The following is a 19,263-nucleotide window of genomic DNA, read 5'->3' as shown; positions in this document are numbered from 1 at the left end:
CCACACGTCTCCTCTGGAGAAGCTCAGACTTCGCGGCCATTTAATAAAGCAGAGCAAGCGCAATTTCGCTTTCGCGAGAAGGTGCAGGCCCCGGTCCTGCGTTTGGCTGAGCGAAGGGGGTTGGGGGTCCTACCTGAGCGTGCTGGGCTGGGCTCTCACGCCCAACAGCAGCATCAGGATACTTTTAAGTCTGAAGCAGTTATGATTACACTTTATTTTCCACAGACAGCACAACAGAAAGCCCTGCACGAAATTGTGAAAAGGGTGCAGCTCTGGTGCACTCTTCCCCGAGGAGATGATTAGGCTCGTTTCTACCTGGCACACAGGGGAGGGGGGCGGGGGGAAGGGACGCTGAAGAAACCAGAGCAAAAGCGGAGGATGACTTAACCGCACGCCTACGCCAGCCGCAGCGCCCAGCGGCCGGCTTAGGCCTCACGCGGCAAAGGCGGCACGGCCGCTCCGGGGAGGCAGAGGCGGCCGGCGGTTGGCAGCGGCCGGGCCGTAACGGCCGCGGCCAGGCGGTAAAGGCCGTCCCCGGCGGTACCTGCTCGCCGCCCCCTCGAGCCTCCCCGCGTGGCCCCGGCGGGGCCCCCGGTGACTCAGCGGCGCCGGTGACCCCTGGCTCGGCGGCGGCGGCACCCTGCGGTGGCTCTGCCCCCTCCCTCCCGGCAGGATCATCCCACCCCGCCGGGCGGTCACCTCAGCAGGAGGAGCCGCCGCCGCCGCCGCTTTGCCTCCGCCGCCGCGGCCACCTGACGGCAGTGAGCCTGGCCGCGCCATGCAGGCAGGGAAGGCAGCCGCGAGCCGCGAGGGCGGCAAGCCCCTGCAGCTCACCATGAAGAGGGGCTACGAGGTGCTGCGCGACCCCCACCTCAACAAGGTAGGGGCGGGCGGCGGGGAAAGCAGGAGGCAGGCAGGCACGGCGGGAGCCCCCTGCCCTGCCCGCCCCGCCTGCAACCCACCCGCCTAACGCTTCTTCCCGCCCCCGGCTCCGGCCGCCACCTGCCGCCGTGCCGAGAGGAGGGGGCGGCTCCGCCTGCCGCTAGCGGGGGCCGAGCCGAGCCGCGCTGCCCGGGCCGGGCAGCCCCCGCCGCGCCGGGCAGCCGAGCCCGGTACTTCCTGCCGCCGCCCGCTGCCCTGGCCGGCGAGGCCGCGCTCCGTCGCGGAGAGCGGGCGTAACCCTCCCCTTCCCCCCCCTCCCAGAGAAAGGACGAAGCAGCGTCTGCGGAAAGATGCCGATAAAAGTTCCTAAGCCGATGCGCGAATTCCCAGTCCCGTGTCTTTATTTTCCCGATGCCTTCCCTCTCTGCTTGCCCTTCCTCCCCTGCGTGCTCCTCCTTGTTTCCTGGGGGCCGGTCTCGCTGGGGGTGCGGTGGGGTGTCCTGTCCTGTCCTGTCCTGTCCTGCCCCCCGGCAGGTAGGAGAGGTGTTTCATCACCGCTTGTCCACTTGGAGCTGTGAGACTCGGCTCTCCTTCCCCCCCCACCCGCGCTTAGCCAGTGCAGTCCGCTGCTAATAGATGCGGTAGCACAGTGAAACCTTTTTATCGCATCTCTAATTCACTTAAGAACGCTAATTCAGCATGATAAAACTTTCTAAGCATGTTAAATTAATCTGTCTAGAAAAAAAAAAAGAAGCTGGGGAGCTGAGTAAGTATTTGCACAGCTCTGATACAACTGCGGAGTTCAGATAGTGAAACACTCTGTTGGCATGACCAGCCCTGTATTTGCTGCCAGAAGGAGAGATGGGTGAAGTCAAAGGTAGATGTGGTGGTGTGATAATCCACACGAAGCCTTGGTTAAGTTCTCCTAGCCCCAGCTTCTTGGACATGATTTTTAATGGTTAGCTTCTGTCTATGCTCTGATTTGTACCTCTGCATTAAAATGCATATATAATCATTTTACTTATTGCCAAGATGTGTAAATTGACAAAAATTATTTCTGTATTTTTACTGGGTAGGTTGATTCATCGTTAAAACCTCCATATACTAGTTAGATGAATAGTGCTTTTATTAGTCTTGGTGCTTGAATACAGAGCTTGCTCTGAGGCTGTCATATGTCTAAGTCTGTGTAGGCCTGAGAAGGTCTCTTGAGGTCAGATGAAATGAAAGCTAAAAAGTAAGAGTCCAAGAAGAAAGTGGTGAGAAGTTTTTTCACTTGGGATTCTTTTTAAGCAATTGCAGTATTCATGGAAAAAGTCTGATTTAGAATAACCAAGGAAAGCCAACCAAGCAAAAAAGCTTGTTTTAATAAGTAGGCCATATTCTGAAATGTCTAAAGAGCAGTCAGAGGCAAAACAAGCTCATTGCTACCTTTTTCCCCTCAAGCATCTTACATCTTGCCCCTGAGCAGTGTACTTGGAGTTTGGATGTTAAAGAGGAAAGCTCTTGTTTGATTTCCTGGCTTTGGCTTTCCTCTTCTCTCCCCTCCCCCCTCAGCTGTGAATGAAGATTTGTGCTGTACAGTAGAGAAGCAGGAAAAAGTAATTGTTCGTTACCAGCCACATCTACCCAGCTGATGCAAAGTTTTGCATGGGGTAGGAAAGGTCAGCTGAAATCTCTGGTCTTTATGCCTGCGGGGAGAGAGTGAAGCACACTTAAGCTAGTTTGTTGACTGAGACAGGTTGGTTTTGGTGGGTGTGGATGTATAACACCCTACAATATCTATGGGGGAAATAAAAAGTGCTGAGAACTGGCCAATTGCCAGTTTGATAAATTGTGATGTGCATGCATGGGAACTGGTATTCCCAGTTTGCTTGCTATTGCTAAGTCTGTTAAGCAGATATCAGATTGTACAGAATTCAATTTTAGGGAGACAGATTACCTCCTTTAATGATTCTAAAGTACAGGGATCGTTTGCAGGACTGAAGAACTGCCAGAACTTTCTGCTATCTCACAGGCCCTCTCTAAGAGGTAGAATTGCTTGGTATCAGCACTTTGTTTTAGATACCGTGCCAGTTCTAATAGTCTTACTTATAGTTAACTTTTGCCAAGTATATACAAATACTAAGTAGTGGTGTCTAGCGGTGGCTTGTAGAAAAGAGCCAAATCACTCCCTACCTGAATCCTGTCTGATGCTTGTAATCTTTCCCCTTTGCACTATAAATTACCCACACTGAATTTTGCTTGCAGAAAACTTTAACAATTCAAAACTGAATGTTACAGAAGATATTTTCAGGGACTCTTAAGCCAAGACAGTTGGCCTGTCAAGCAGACAAAACTGAGATAGCATGCAATACATGGAAGTTTGGTGTTTGCATCCTCAAATAATATATTCCTTCAGTATATTATTTCTTTCATATTTCCTTCATGTTTTCCTTCAATATATTATTTCTTCAGTTCAGACAAGTTTAGAGAAAAATTGTACAGGGAAAAACTTATACTTGGCCTTCTTTGAGGATTGATGTAAGAAGAAATAAGGAGCTTGATTTTTTTTTTTTGAATATCTATCTGCATTTAGTGTCCTATTCAATAATAAAGCTGGATTTCTGCACACTCAGTATACATACCACTTTGTTATACTCAACCATAATGGCTGGGGAGGGTGGGGGAAATGGCTGGGGGAATGTTAGGGCGAACAGCTGAGTTTCCTCTTTTCCACATTCCCCTCCCATTCTACCTGGGCAAAATTTCCAGACAAGAAGCAGCACATTAACCACTGAAGTATGTTGAAGCCCTAGGCAATGTAGTTCTTAGGTCTCTTCTGTTTCACTTTGTAAATAATACATAAACATGTACAAACTTCACTGAGGGGAAGCTTACTGAAAAATGTCTCTTTTGTTTTCTTTTGGGCATCTTGCCTAGATATGAAACCATTGCAGCCTTTACAGGGTAACTGCTGAGCTGGGGCAAACTGCTCAGTGGAGTGATGCATGTGGTACGACAGATCTGACCACGCTGAGTTTAATTACTTGAGGATACGTGTCCAAATCTCTGGACAATAATCATGGTTGAATTGATTATCAGAGATTTCTTAGGTCGCTAGTGTTTACAGATGTCTTTAGAACCTTCTTGGTAATTGCCTTGTTTTTTCTTGGGCAAATAAACACAATGTAAATAGGAATTATAGCAACAAACAAACAAACCACAGTTTTGTTTCTTTTCATTGAAATAGATTGCATAAGAAACTCTTGGCTGTGAGTTGTATGCTCGTTAAGCTGTTGAATTACAGAAATGTAAAAGTAATTGGTTCTATTCAAGTTTTGTGTAGATCTTTATGTTTTACTGAATATATGAATTTGCTATTGTAAAGCACATAGATCATAGAGATGTTTAAAGCTAAACTTGCATCTCATCTTTAGCTTTTTACTTTTCTGTATTCTTTAAACAAATCATAGTTTCCCGTACGCTGCTTATTTTCAGAATCTTGCTGTGAAGATATGGAAACACATATTTCAATACCGAACTCTTCAACTAGCCTTTATTAATTGCCAAGGCAGAATGCTTCCCTGACTGAGAAACTTTGCCATTTGGAAAGTGCTGTTCTTCCATACTGCTTTCGTATTCTTGCAGAACAATTCAGCAAATGGGAAACCAGAACTGGTCCTATTTAATCTAAGGGCTGGAGCGTTCTCTCCTCCCCCAACCACTTATTTTTAACCACTTTCCTCTGACTGCCCACTGTCATCGTCACTAAGTGTAGCATGTTTGCAACTGTTGGTCCCTCTTCTTTCTTCCCCATGATTCAAGCTACACTAAAGCAGTGGAGAATATCGGAACAGATTGTGCGAGGGAGCTGCTGAATATCTGAGAGTCCCAGATCTCAGTCTCTCCCGTGCTGGCGTTGGTGTTTTATCCTTACTACTTCCTATATGTGGTGCCCTTGGATCTTAGTGGATCCTCAGCTTACTGTTTACTGTTCAGTGATGTTAGTTGTTGGCTGTGAATCCATAGACTCACTACTGAACTTACTGTACAACAGCCATATTGGAACAGACCAAAGGTCCATTTATCCCAGAATTTTATTTCTGGCAGTGGCCAAAGTCGATGCCTCAGGATGTGTAAAAGAGTGAAGCAAGCCTGTAGTGAACTTTCCCAGAGTAATCAATTCCAGGCTGAGAAAACAAGCAGTTTATTAGGCAATTATTCAGATGCAAATTACACCCACCCTCCCTTTTCAGGTTACAGAGAATCTGTGTACTAATTCACTACCCCCCCCCCCTTTTTTTTAAATTCGGGCTAAATCTTTATCTGAGCTGAGCAGAAGTGTTTACTTCCTGTTTTGCCTCTGAATCTCGGGCGATGGGAAGAGAATGCTTGTGAAATATAAATATGTTTTGTTCTGCGTACAGTAAGTTGCTTCACTAAAATCCAGTTTGAGAAAGTGTAACAATTTATCTTGTGATTGGTGTGGGTGACATATAAAAAGGTCTTATGACTTTGGTGTTTGTTGGTAATGGTGTAACAGGCATCAGAAAAACCAGTCCTCAGTGAAAGAATCAAAAGCATCCTATGAGGTTTCTACTTGCTGGATAAAAGAGAAAAAAGCTCCTTAGGATGAAAAATACACATTTAAGAAGCTCCTCTAAATAAATTCATATCAAACACTGAGTGGTAGAATATTTTCTCCTTCCTTTGCTAATATTCTCACTTCATAAATGTGTCTGAACTTTGCCTAGGTTTTCTGCCCTGGTCAGTGCTCATGTAAGTGTTGCTTTTGCCTTCCTTGTAAACAGATCTTTTGAGAAGGAAACTGATGAATCCGGGGATGGGGGAAGAAAACGCTCCTTAAAATAGCATATTTGAAGTATCTGTATTAGCTTGTAAAATAGCTTTTCTGGAGATTATCTAATACTGCAAGGAATCATTTTATATTAAATGCCAGTAGGCATGATAATGTGTTTTAGATTGGAAGATGATCAGCTCCATGTGAAAGTAAAGGTAAAAGTTGGGGAATTTCTTTAGTGTAGTTGCTGATCACTCTGTCTTCTACCTCCTTTTTTCCTGTGGTCCCTTTGCCTTTCACAACATTTTATTTTTTAACAGTAATGTTTCCCTATTAGTTGATATCAGTTCTTATCTCCATCAGATCACCTAACATAACAATTCTGATCTTGATAGGGATAAGTACATGTTATTTTCCTGTCCTTCACAAGAGTAAATGATACAGTGTTTATGGTAGTACAGAAAGCTAGATAAAGTCCAGTCTTGGTTTGAACTTGTATTGATTCTGTCCTTCGTGTTGTATGAGTTTTCCATTTTTGATCTATTATTAGAGTCTCTAAAACAGGATTTATTGTTCCATGGAATGGCAACCTAAAATAGGAGGTTATTTAGATGTGAATTTAATTCATATCATAGTCTTTTGCTTTCTAGCAATTACGGCCATAAGCTGTAGACTGACAGAATTGCAGCTAACTTAAAATGTGTTTGGCTTTTGGGCAATGGTGTGAACTCAGTGATGGCTTATCAGTGGATATCATAGGATAGAGTGAAGGGGTTATGACATTATCAGTGTATTTTTCCTAAATAATGCCTTTTAATTTACTTCTAAGGAATGTTTTTTCGGTAACATACTTCTTGAAATCTGATTTCTCTGCAGATAAAATTCTCCTGGATCTCTAATCATACGGGATTAGTATGTCCTTGTTTTCTGTTGATCTTTCCCTGCCCAATGTTACTGCAGTTAAGGGAAACTGAATTTTGTGAGATGTAGGGTAGGAGTTCTGATGCAGGACTGTTTCTGTATGAGAGCTGTTATTTAGAGTACGTACTAAGGGGCTTTAAAAAGAAGTTCTGAGCTTCTTTCCATGGATCTTTATATAAGGCATGTTTGTTTTGCATATGCAACTTGTTATGCATGCAAATATGAGTAGCTTTCTATCACTGCCATTTTATTCTAGTACAACACTAAAAATCATGGAGCAGAGATGTCTTGTAGTGTCTGTTTTACCCGAATCAGGAGGTCTTTCGCATCCTGAACAGAACGACTCTCTGAAGGTGAGACACAACCTCTCTGCTTGGGACACAGTGAAGGTGTCCTGGGGAATGAGGGGTGGGCTAGGCCAGGACCAGTTTTTTGTTTTTCAGCCTCTGAAACTTCTCAACTTCTGAGGGAGGGATGACACATAATTTTGCAAGCTGCATGTTGGGAGGATGTTTTGAGGAAGCAAAACTACAAACGCACCCTGTCCTTAGGCTCTTCTGTACAGCATCCTGCCTTTAACAGTGGCCAAGAGAAAGCCTGTTTTGTGTTTTGGGCTTGGTGAGGAGTGAGCTGTGTATAAGCAGTGGCTGGCTGGCCTGAGTATGGTGCTTCCTTGTCTCCTAACTTGCTGTTCCTTTTGCTGCAGTGAGTTGAATGGAGCTGAGAGCAGAGGGCTCTTGGAGCGGCTGCAGCACCACTCACTGAGGGAAATGAGGCTTGCCTGCTAGAGCAAGGAGCCAGCCATAGTTGGAGGTGCAGTTCTCCTAGATGAACTTGGCAACTAGAAATAATATGGCAGAAGCCCTGCTGGCATCTGAAGTGCCTTTCCCACCATATCTTCTGCTGTAGAGAGTCTCTGCTAGAAGGTGAAATAGTCCAGACAGCTGAGCTGGACAGAGCCTGCCTGTTCTTTGGAGAAGAAAGGGAGATAGATAGTACCAAAGGAAGGTAAGAAGTTGGTAGATGTACGAGTACAAAGAGTTAGGGAAGGTCTTGGTAGGGTGCATACGTATGACTGTGTGGCACGTAGATCACTACAAAAAGGGACAAGGAGGGCAGAGATGGCGTGCTCCCAAAAGCTTGTTAACATCTGTTTGAGGACATATATTTGATCCTGATAGTCCGTTTTTTTAATACAGCAAAAGTTTTCCAGGAAGCTCTATGTGGCAGCGCCTGCCTGTTTGCACAGGGGTCTGCTAGAGTGGCTCCCTGACCTATAGGAACTCTTCTTGGCATCAAATAAACTGAATAGAGATGGGGGTTTGTTGGTTGTTCTAGCTACAACTTTGTTGTCTGTAGGTCAGACAAAACACAGGCAAAGGGTCGCAGAGGAAAGAGCTCCGAGAGTAATGTAGGCCAGGTGACTTAGAAATTATTTATAAGTAGAAACCTACACTAAGTGTATTGTAGGCTGGTAGTGAATAGCAGCCACTGTGGGAATGCAAGTTGTCAACAAAAATCTGAGAAGTGTTTCAAAAGGGGAAGTAACATGCCTGTGGTAGAGGGAAGAATATATTAATAAGGAAAAAGTCTTTTGGGGAAAACAGAAAATGTTTTAATCAGACTATTTTACCATCATAGTCTATCTTATGCATACAGCTTGCACTGTTCATTGCCCCCTGGTAATTTTATTCCTAACCAAGTAGGTAAAATGCTGTGGTTAGTATTATATTCTCTGCTTCCTGTTGGCCTCGTTCTTTGCTTGCAGTTATGAGAACAAATGCTGAGACAGCATGTTGGGAACAAAGTTCTGTGACTTGAATAAAAAGCAAGTAAAATAAAGAAGTTATGTAGTAAGCTATATACCAATAAAATGCTAGCAACTGAAAACCAATATGAATTTTCACGAGGAACTGAAACTTAAAGTTGTTTTGCTGTGAAGCTGTTTCAGGGATTAGGAACACTTTTCAGTTGTTTACTTGTTCTTGTGAACTTCAGTAATTGAAAACAAACAGATAAACTTGACCTTTTTTCTTTAGGTTGAGGAATCCTGTGCTCACTAGTTATAAATACTACTTGAATAGGCACGTTAGTCTTAGCACAGAGTGCCATGCAAATGGGATTTTTAAAGTGGGTTAAATGTGCTTTTCTACACTCAGATTTATAGGGATCCTGGGATGGCACAAAACTGGGCTTTTTGATGATGGATGCTGATAGCAAGTAGGGTAAGAGCTTGCTGAGAAGTTGTGCTTCTGTCTAGGTAAAATAAAGAGAAAAGCGTATTTGTTTTTTCTGCAGAAAGCACACCTCAGTACATAAGTTCTTATTTTGCATTTTGCATTTTTCATTTTATGCATTCAATTCTGCTGTATCAGCCATTCGTAGTGAGCTGTCTTTGTAAAAGGAAGAAATTATGGCTGTAGCAGGCACAAGCTGCTTTCCTCCTGCCCTGCTTCCCTCTCTGAAGGAAGGAAGAAGTAAAATGCATGTGATAGTAATACTTACTAATAACCTCTGACCCCAAGTTAAAATATATTTGCTGGTTCAGTGTATATTGCTGGTTCAAATATATTTTAAAATATAGTTGTTGGTTCAGCACTGCTGTATGTGCAGTCTTTGCTTTGTCATACATTACCCTTTCCTTCTTTGCTTAGTAGTTCTGAAGTAAATTAGGCAGCAGGTACATAACTTGCTTCTGGTTACTGTAACCTAGGCCTGTAGTAACTGCTGCAGGGATTTCATGTTGAAGGTCTCATTGCTTCAGGTACTGATGTGAAAGGTTGTCAGCAAAGTTAGCCTGTGCCTAATGAAAACAAAGAAATTGTTGCTTCTCAGATAACAACAAATGAACGATAAATCTAGGCTCAGAGAGACTGATTTGCATATATAAAAAAATATTCAGACTTGTGAATTTGTTCAGAGGTTAATGCTTCTGGGATTTATTTATTTAATATGTGTTCATATATGAACTTCACGCTCTGGAACGCTTTGTGCTTTCCAATAGATTGGGGTCAGTTGATCTGGATATCGTATTCCAGAGGTGAGGGAAACTCTCAATAGGTTCATGGTTCCACAGGTAAGTCTGAAGATACAGTCTTTCTTTTGTCCCCATACATATGGAATATATACTTTTGCTAAATTTAAACTGTTGAAATTATTTGACTAATATTTTGACTTAATAGGTGAATGCTCCACACAAACTTTAGAAGTTTTAGGATACAGGCCACTTTATTCTTAAGAATATTATCATTTGCAGATGTAAATATTTGTAATTACAAATTGGGAGCAATGTACTGCTATTGTGCTAAATAGGTTATCGATGATGATCCAAAACCGAATATTAATTTCAATTAGGTATTTCATGTAGGATTTTCCAGTTTATGTTAGATAATTTTACAGTGAAGCAGTTGCTTCAAAGAAGTGTTAAAAGAGGCATTTGCTGGAAAGCGTGATTCTGAGATTTCATCCACAGTAGCTGTGGTTTGTGCTCCCTTCAAACCAGCAGAGCTCTGGTAAAGGGTCTTTTGGGCTTCCCTGTCTGAAGCAAATGTACCATGGTTGCCTGACCTCTTGGTGGGCCACTGTGGTTGGCAGAGTAGTGTCAAAAGAGGAGAGAGGGGAGAAAGCAGAAATAAGATTATTGGTGATGCCATATGCCTGTGTAATGATAGTCTGTTCACTCCCCTGTACCTGGAACAAGGAACTAAGAAATTGTGTTCTGTGAACAGTAATGGGAGTTGAACATTTAGCGTGTGCTCGAACTGGTAGTGCTCTTTTTTTTTTAATTTTGTTGAGCTGTAATGTTGGATGGGGTGGGATGTTTTAAAAAACATGAGCAACCCAGTTATGTGCCGTCTGCACAATTACAGGGTCAGGATGGAACTGAAAGCTGTTACGTGTCAGCTTGAATAATATGTATTCAGTCTTCATTCTGCACTGAGTAAATCTGTCCTGTTGAGACATGCACCAATGAACTCCTGACCCAGGGATGTGTGTACATGCCTTATTGCAAGGCTCTAGTATATGGAACTGAATTTCAAGAGTTGCGTGTATTTTTCTCTCTGTGATTGCTATGATATCGCACTGGTACTAGAGGTGTCTCAGACATCAATTAATTAGATCGTAAGTGCATATAAAGTAACCCTGCTCCATGAACTTTCATGGATAGTGCGGTATTTGATCACACTTGTATATGCATGTGACCTTTTGTTAGATATGCTCACTTATAAATTTATTTTACGAAGACTTTTTCAATCAAGCTGCTGAGGCTGCCCTTGCAAGGCTCAGTCTTATTGGCGCTGAACACGTGCGGCTGTCTGTCCTCAGCAGGAAGTCTGGTGGATACCAAAGCTGTCATGTAACCAAGAAAGGTGCCAGTTTTGAGAATGTACCCCGTTAACACCCACAGAGCTAGCTTATTATGTAAAAGTGGGCATGTGGGCTGCGTGTCCCACTGGCGCAAGATGCCTGTCCTCTGGAGTGTCCTGAGCTCTGCGGCTGTGTGGCATGACACGGCTCCCACCTCTGCTAGCAACCTCTCTCAGCTCCTGGAGCAGGGAGGTCTCGTGCCTTGTGTGAACAGACCTTGTTCAGACTCCAGAGCTATGCTTGGAAGCCACCTGGGACCATGGTAGCTGGCACAGGCCAAAAATGTGCTTGGAGCTGTTCTCACAGACTGCTAGTGCAGGCAATTGCATTCCAGTGTCTAGGCTAGTTTTTGGGTGCTGTTTGATTTATTAGACTAAATGTATAGTATTAGAATATAGACTAGGGTAGCCCATGTGTGTGGTTGGTGAGGTGCCACGTTGCTGTGCGACGCTATAGCTGCCCTCCCATGGCTCTGGCTGCATCGAGGCCTTTTCATCTCCTATAAGTTTTTCTGATTCTCTCCTTTGCCATGATTAAAAACCGTAATGCAGTTTGGTGGCGGTAGGCCATTGTTTGTTGAGCTGAGTGATGCTATCTTGTTTTGTTGAATGTCCTCTTTCATGGAGGGCTTTCTCTTTATTTTGTGTCAGGGCAGTGCAGTCCAGGTCCATGACTGGGAAAAGTCCTACAATAATTTGCTCCATTGTCCAGCTAAACACCATATCAAGGAGCCAAATCTGGCATAGAAAAAAAGGATATAAAACATTGTAAGATTAGCAATTTATAATGTATCACAGCCAAACTCTTGTACAGCAGTCAGAGCTGCAGACAAACTTGGAATACTAGCTGTATGTCTGCAAATTGGGCAATATGATAGATGAGACTTGAAGTAAAATTCCTAAAGAACAGGCAGAAATAGCAAGACAAGGCATTAACTTGTTAGAGGTCAGGCTAAGGCTTTTTTGTGTCTAGTATTTTACCTGAAATAGATAATTCAAAGCAAGAATATGCTGTTTATTTAATGATGCTGAAGCTTTCTAGTCCGCAGTTCTTAAACAAGGAGGTGACTTTGGCTTGATGCTAGAATATTCTTCCTTGCTGTTTACTGGGAATGGTAGAGTGCAGTCAGCAACAGCGCTTCCTAGTAGGACCTGCAGACATGAAAAATTCACCTTATCCAATCAGCGTACTAAGATGTGATGTTTATTGTGGGTGTCCTGTTCTTAATAATTATGAACTGACTTTTGTTTTTAAAAATATCTAAGTCATGGAGGAAGTCAAGCAATACATGAGAAACCATCTAATCATTTTAAAAAGTGTCAAAATACAGCTGAATCATTTTTATCCATATTGACTCTATTTAACCCTGATAGATTGAGCCATTTATGTCAGTTACTTTTCTTTGCCTTCCACTCTGTCCCCCTCAATGCCAATTTTATAAGTAGCATTACACCTTTAATTGAAAACTAAATGATTATTATGTCAACTTTATTGGAAGTGCTTGAATTTACACTGTAGAAATAATTTAATTTGTTTTTCAGAGCCAGTTGAAAAATAATGATGCACAGATATTTAACTTTAGAAGACAAATTCACGTGTATTATTATAAGAGGTGTGCAGAAGAAAGAGGCAGTAAACATCTTTACCTAAGTAATACAAAAGAGCCAAGAGTTGCAGATAGAAGTCAAAAGATAGGAATGCTATCCCTGAAGTAAAACGAGTACCTGAATCTGTGAGGCACTGAATGCTGGTTTCACTTGCTCTGGATCTGCTCACCTTCCATAAGATTTTTTGAGATTTTTGAGGGCAGGGCAGGGGCTGAGCACCTGAAGCAGAGGTGGCCGGTTTAAAGTAGTTGGTATATAGTTGGTTTGGTTGATGGTGTTGATGCTGCTGCTGCAGCTTTGCGCTTTAAATGCACTCCTCTCCATTTTCTGTCTTTGCTCAAGCTCTGAAGGGAATAGTATCTAGTTAATAGGTTAAAAATCGGAGGTGTTAAAATACAGTGCTCTTACCTTGTTCTTGTCCTCAGCCCAAATGGGACGGCCTTCTTTCTAATTTCAACACGTAACTGCTTCTGGGTTGTTTTGAGTTGCCGCTATCAAGGTATGTTTGGCGGCGCTACTCTCAGAGGAGCGCTTCAAAGCTTAGTGATGCCCCCTTTCCACCTTTGTCCCACTGGAGTCCTCCTTTTTCCAGGCTGCTCCATGTGGATGCCATTTTACAGACTTCATCTAAAGCTTTCAGGCCTGGTGAAGGAGTTGTGGTTCACTGCGATGCTTCAAAACCTTGCCTCTGCACAGTGTATTCAGGGAAGTTCTGCAGTCAGATTTACTGAGTCCTGGTGTAACAAACATTTGTTCATGAAGCCAACGAACCGTGGTGTTTTCTTTCCATGCCTAAAGTAGGTGTAACCACAGGCTTGTGGTAATACAATTTCTAACAGAGTTTTACACATGAAGACATACCTGCTATTTTTCTTCTTTAAGATGCACAATTTATATGGTCTTACGACAGCAAAAGCAGTGTGGTCTGTCTTTTTTGCAGTAGTTGCTTTTTCTTAAGAGAAGATTTCATGCTAAATTGTTTGAGGATGAGGCTTCTCAATTGCATTGCATATTTTCTCTGGCCAGATAAAGCCTTCCTCTTGTTCAGTGTGATAGGGCATTTGCGATGGTCATCTATTTTTTAGGTCATTCAAGGGTCAAATAAAGAAATAAGCCATGGCCCTTAAAATAGCTTGGTAATTCTGAAACATTTTTTACTTTGTATAGCACGTACAAGTTCTTTCTTGGATCTAGAACTTTCCTCTGCAGTGGGAGAACTAAATACACAGATTGTAGATGAGAACAAATAAATTCAGTGAGTCTGGGTAAACATGTATCAGAAAAGTCAATTTATCTTACTATACTGCTTTGTTTCTGCTCTAAACGTGGCTTTCTCCACACATGCTCAACAACTGTTTGAAAGGAACACTTCATCTAGGCTTTGGATAAAGAGAACATCTCGTTTTGCATCTCACCTGTGGAAACAGAACCAGTCCGGCTTTGCCTTGTAGCCACTGGCCTTGTGTCTGCCAGGAGAACAAAAGCATTCCAGGTCAGGGAGCTGCGGGAAACCGGAGCCTCTGCTCTTCTGCCAGGCTGGAGACAAATGCTGCTTTAAGTACCATGCTCTCCTGCTTCTTGGAGTAAAAGGTGCAGGTAAACTCAAAATGGAAAATAAAAACTGAGTGCTTCCTTTTGAGGTGTAGGGTAATTCTTACCAAAAAATTGTCTATACCATAGAGGAACACACCCTTCAAACTAATGGTATTTCTTAAACTTCTCAACTTGTGTGTAGTTTGTCTCAAGGAATAACTTTTGATGCTGTAATTGCTGAGTCCCCTAAATATTATTTTGCAATAAAGATGCAGCAGGTAGAATACAGGTAAGAAGAACAGATGGCTATGGGAAAGTACAGTTTAGTCATAACGTTCCATATAACAATATAAACAGAGGATATGACCAGCATTACTTCTTCACCCCTTAATGGTTTTCTTTGGAGTATATTTCATAAATCTTTAAACATACGATTGAAGCTTTCTTTGTCATACAATAACAAACTTCAAGTCTATGTAATGAGAATGAGCATGCATGTTTTCCCCTTTTAATTAGAGGGATTTACTGCAAGGGAGACAAAATATTGGACAGTAGACTAGAAACTAGGTCATGTACTTGTGGTGATTATTAAATCTTAGTAATTTAGTGTTCTCCTTTGAATCAGCAAACATCATTTTATAAAGCTTGAGGATGAAAAAACAGTATAAAGTCCTTGGTACTGTGAGGTGAGCTTATATTTCAGTCCTCATCTTCCAGTGAGTTCCATTGCTTTTCTGTTTTATTTTTTTCACATCATTGTAGCAGAAGTCTTTTTCTTATCCCATCCTCGAACAGCACCTAGAAATGCCATGCTTTCTTATCTTATTTGCTAATGACTTATGGCTAAATATGTTGTACATTTTTATTACCTTTGTTTTTATTTTTGGCTGTGCAAACTGTTTTAGTTATGTTTTGACAAATGCAATGAATCCTAAAATACCTAGAAATATCTGATGTAGAAAGAGTTCAAATAACCTTCTATCTAAAGCAAAGAAAGCCTAAATTTGTTACAAAATTTCCTAGCTTTTTAGATAATGTTTTGCTTCTTTGCACTACTAAACCCTGCTTTCTGTTTATGGTATTTTTCCTTGATGGGGGAAATTGTTTTCCGTTTTCTGCAGTAATCATCAGCAGGCTGCAGTTTCTTTTAAAGTCACGTCTAAGTAGACCTGTGTCTGATCTGTATGGTGCTAATGCACTAAATCAATGTCCTCCTGCCTACTTCTGTATTTCTTCATAGAAACTGAATAAAGTAGAGAATCTATCAGTGAATGTGCAGTCTCCTCGAGCCATGGAAATCCGTTAGATAGGCCTGCAATCATGGTCAGTGCTGAATGCTGTGAGAGGAAAGGAAGATCTGAATAGGCAGGAAGAGATCATCCATCTGTTTAGCGAAACTTGCTCCTGGCTTCAGGCCAGACTGTGGCACATAAAGATTAGTTCCAATTAGATGAAGTGGTAGTTGACTGCCTTCGCTGAGTCTTCTGCTCCTGGGCAGTGCTAATAGGAGTTACAGCCCTCCCAGCTGGCTGGGGAGGAGAGATGAGGAAGTCTTCAGTATTCGTTAGCTGAATACCTGAGGAAGGAAGGGCAGATCAATACATTACACATAGGAAAAGGTATTGCAACCTTCACCTAACCACTACTTGGTACTTTTTAACTCAGTGAAAATTAATTTCTTCAAGAAACTTGAACTCGTGCCTCTGGGACCTAAATTCCTCTGATTGTATGAATGAGAACTGACCTTTTAAGTGAATATTTAGCTATCTGAAAACTTTGCTGGATATTGAATAGGCATAGGTGGTACAAATCTGAAGTAAATTCCTTTTTGCACATTTAGGATTCTGGTGTTGATTCTGTAAAGAAAATGTCTTGCACTGGTATTTCTAAAGGCTGAATAAACTCTTGCCATACTTTATGTAGTGGGAAGTGGCTGTTGCTCTCAAAGAGCTCTCTTTTTATTTTGCTTTCCTAAAATATGCTAAAAAATACATGTGTTATGTCCTCTAACAGAAGGCACTGCATAAAGCATCTTTCTTTTAATATGAATTTTTATGACAGTCTTAGAAATTATGCTTCATGCAGAGTAAATATGCAAACTAATATGTTAGTCTGTAAAAGATAACTTAAGGTCTAAGTGTTAGCAAAAATCAATAGTTTCCCACATCAAAATATTGAGTTATATCTTAATACCCCCATATTTTGTAATAACCTATTATTTCAAAGTATTCTTGTTTTCTAATATGAGATTTCAACAGTGAACAGAAAGCCTACGTGATGAATTAGTATCTGTGAACCTAATCCTAAAAATACTTAATTAAGTAGCTACAGAGAGGTAGTGCTTGTCTGTCTGTGCTCCAAATTGCTAGCAGTGCAGTTCTCGAAGTATATAATGATAAGCACTCTGTGGCCATGAAAATACTTATATGTATCTGTTTACTTAAATGCATAGAAATAGCCTTTTAGATACTATGAGTAAATGTGGCACATGTATGTAACCCCTTTTACCTTGTACTGGACTTTTACTTACGCTTCAGTACTTTATATAGGCCAAGCTGCTGTGTGCAGGGCAGAGCAATAATGCAGTATCTACCCATACAGCTATAGAAAACCAAGGTCGGATCTCTTACTGTGAGTCTGTGAATCTGCTATTTACAGCAAATCTCATTAATAATGTTTTTTGGTGCTGTGGGTGAGAAATCTATGTTGGGTTGAAGGTGATGTATGACTTGAACGCTAGTTTTCCTACCTCTCTTGGCTGTTTTTTCTGTTGGCAATACCTGTTGCTATAGGCAAAAGAATTTCTGTTTGCAACACCACATACATATCTGGATCAGTAAAACCTGTTCTGGCTAGAAACTTCTTTTGAATAATACTGTGAAGGAAACCTCATCCTCTGTGGATCATGTCTGCTGCTCTTCTACTCTGTGCCTTGCAATGAGCAGTTAAAGGAAAATAAAAGTAATGACTGAGTGGTTTTGTCAGATCCAGCATATGAGGCTGAAATATTCCAGGTAATCACAACCTCATGTCCTGGGTTATAAAAGAATCCCTTCTAAACAAAATTACCCCCCCTCCTTTAGGAGGTCCCTATGACAGGGACCTTCAAAAGAGCTCAAAGTATTTTTATAAGGTTTTTCCATGACTGAAATTACCCATTTTAGTCTGTGTTCTAACATTTTATCTGTCTAGTAAGTTTTGTCAAAGCCTGTTTAATTTGGGGAAGAGTTTTTGTGTGTTTTAATTACACTGCAACCAGCCTGTCTTAATAAGTCTTTCAAATGCTTTGGCCCAGATTCAGTTGGCACACACCAATGCGTGAAACTGTCTCAAATGTATATTCACTTCTTCTTCCCGCCTGACTCAAAGAGCAACATCAGCAATAATTGTACAAACCATTTGAAATGAGAGTACCTGGCATTCCTCAACATGAAGTTCTCTATTTCCAGTGGCTGTAGGGCTAAAAACTGCATGTGTCTGGGAATTATGCTTTTTTTCTTAAACTGTGAAGAAGATTGCTCTCCGACTACTACTTAGTAGAAGGAGCTTGTAATATCATCGCTAGGAGTGAGTGGAATACTGTCATAGAACTATAGGATGATTCAGGTTGGAAGGGACCTCAGGAAGTCTCTAGCCCAACCTGATGCTCAAAGCAGGACAGCAGCAGGACAGCTGTGAGATCAGACTAGGTTGCTTGGGGCTGTGTTCAGTCAGGTCTTGAAAACCTCTAAGGATAGAGACTGCACAACCTTTCTAGGCATCCTGTTAGGGTGCTTAACCATGCTCATGGGGAAGTTCTTCCTTATATCCAGTTGGACCTTCTCATGTTTCATCTTATGCCCGTTGTCTTTAGTTCTCCTGTCATGTACTGCAGCAGACAGCCTAGCTCTTTATTCTTGATAGCCCCTGGTTGGTCCACTCAGTATCTGTATGTCATCCCTGACACTCTCCAGTAATTTTCTGGATTGTTTGCATCTCACCATGTTGGCCTTGCAGCAGATGTCAAGGAGATTAAAGTCCATCATAAGAACTTTCTCAAGTGTTCTACTTTCTCCTCCTGATCAGGAAATCTTTAACAAACTCCCACCATAATGCCATCCTTATTTGGTGCCTCCACTGATCCTGATCTGTAAGCTCTGAACCTGCCTGTTATCTGTCCCATACAAGAGCTCTGTACGTTTGAGCTCCTCCTTCACATACAGGGCATCTTCCCTGCCTGTCTTTCCTGAAGTTCTTGTACCTACCCATCACAGAACTGCAGTCGTGTGAACTGTCTCACCAAGCCTCAGTTATTCGAACAATATTGCAGTTCTGTGAATGCATGCAGAGCTCTAGTTCCTCCAGCTTTCTTCCCAGGCTACATGCATTTGTGTACATATATTTGAGGCAGGCCTCTTTTGTCCTGTTTTATCATTCCTGAAGTCTCTCTTGTTCTTGTCAGCCTGCAGCCTTTGCTCTTCACCCTGTCCACTGCTTCTGCACTTAAGTGTGGGTTGTAGTCTGCCTCCTCTGATGTTCCTAGTTTAAAGCTCTCCTCACACAGCAGTAATAGAATTACTCTTTAACCATAATCAAAGGCAATACATTTCTTTTTTTTTTTTTTCTGTTTCATTTGCATGGTAGGTATTAATTGGAACAAAAAATATGGTAGCTAATTGCATATAGGAAAATGTAGTAGGTTGTTGTTTGATTCTCCTTTAGCATCAGTAATAGAAAGAGACAGCCAACAGCCTACCAGTCCAGCAAAAACCCGCACTCTGAATTTTGTTATGGGAAAGCCCTAGAACTGTGAGAGGGAGTTAGTTGTGGCAATACCAAGATATTTCCAGAAGGAACACTAAATAAAAATGATCCTTGGGGGTAAGATCCCTCAGTTGAGGCAACTGGAGGTCAGGAAATAAGACTTTTCCAAGCTTCTAGAAGATTTAATTTGAGGAACAGAAGGTTCTGTCTCGTGGTTATTGCTCATTTACAATCTGACAAGGACAGTTGGTAAGCCTGCTATCCTGTTACTATTGTCAGGATATACAACAGTCAAAGATTTCTGTTTGTTATTCAGCTAAACCATTTATATTCTCCACATGCAAACAACAGGAGGAGGAGGAAGTATCTGCGTACAAATAGCACATGCACACAACCTCTGTCAAACTCATAAATTCTATTATATACAAG

General features: G+C 41.9%; 1 protein-coding gene across 1 annotated transcript in view; it reads left to right on the top strand.

The window, feature by feature from the left end:
• Positions 1-389: 389 nt before the first annotated feature.
• Positions 390-19,263, top strand: part of ME1 (malic enzyme 1) — a 202,918-nt gene continuing 184,044 nt past the window's right edge. The window contains exon 1 of the mRNA XM_026121035.2: positions 390-880. Within this exon, the coding sequence (XP_025976820.1) occupies positions 779-880 (102 nt within the window). The 5' untranslated portion in view covers positions 390-778. The remainder of the gene's footprint in view (positions 881-19,263) is intronic.

Source organism: Dromaius novaehollandiae, chromosome 3 (assembly GCF_036370855.1).
Source record: "Dromaius novaehollandiae isolate bDroNov1 chromosome 3, bDroNov1.hap1, whole genome shotgun sequence".
NCBI classification, from domain to species: domain Eukaryota; kingdom Metazoa; phylum Chordata; class Aves; order Casuariiformes; family Dromaiidae; genus Dromaius; species Dromaius novaehollandiae.
Note: the sequence above shows the minus strand (reverse complement) of the source record. Positions and strands in the feature narration are given on the sequence as shown.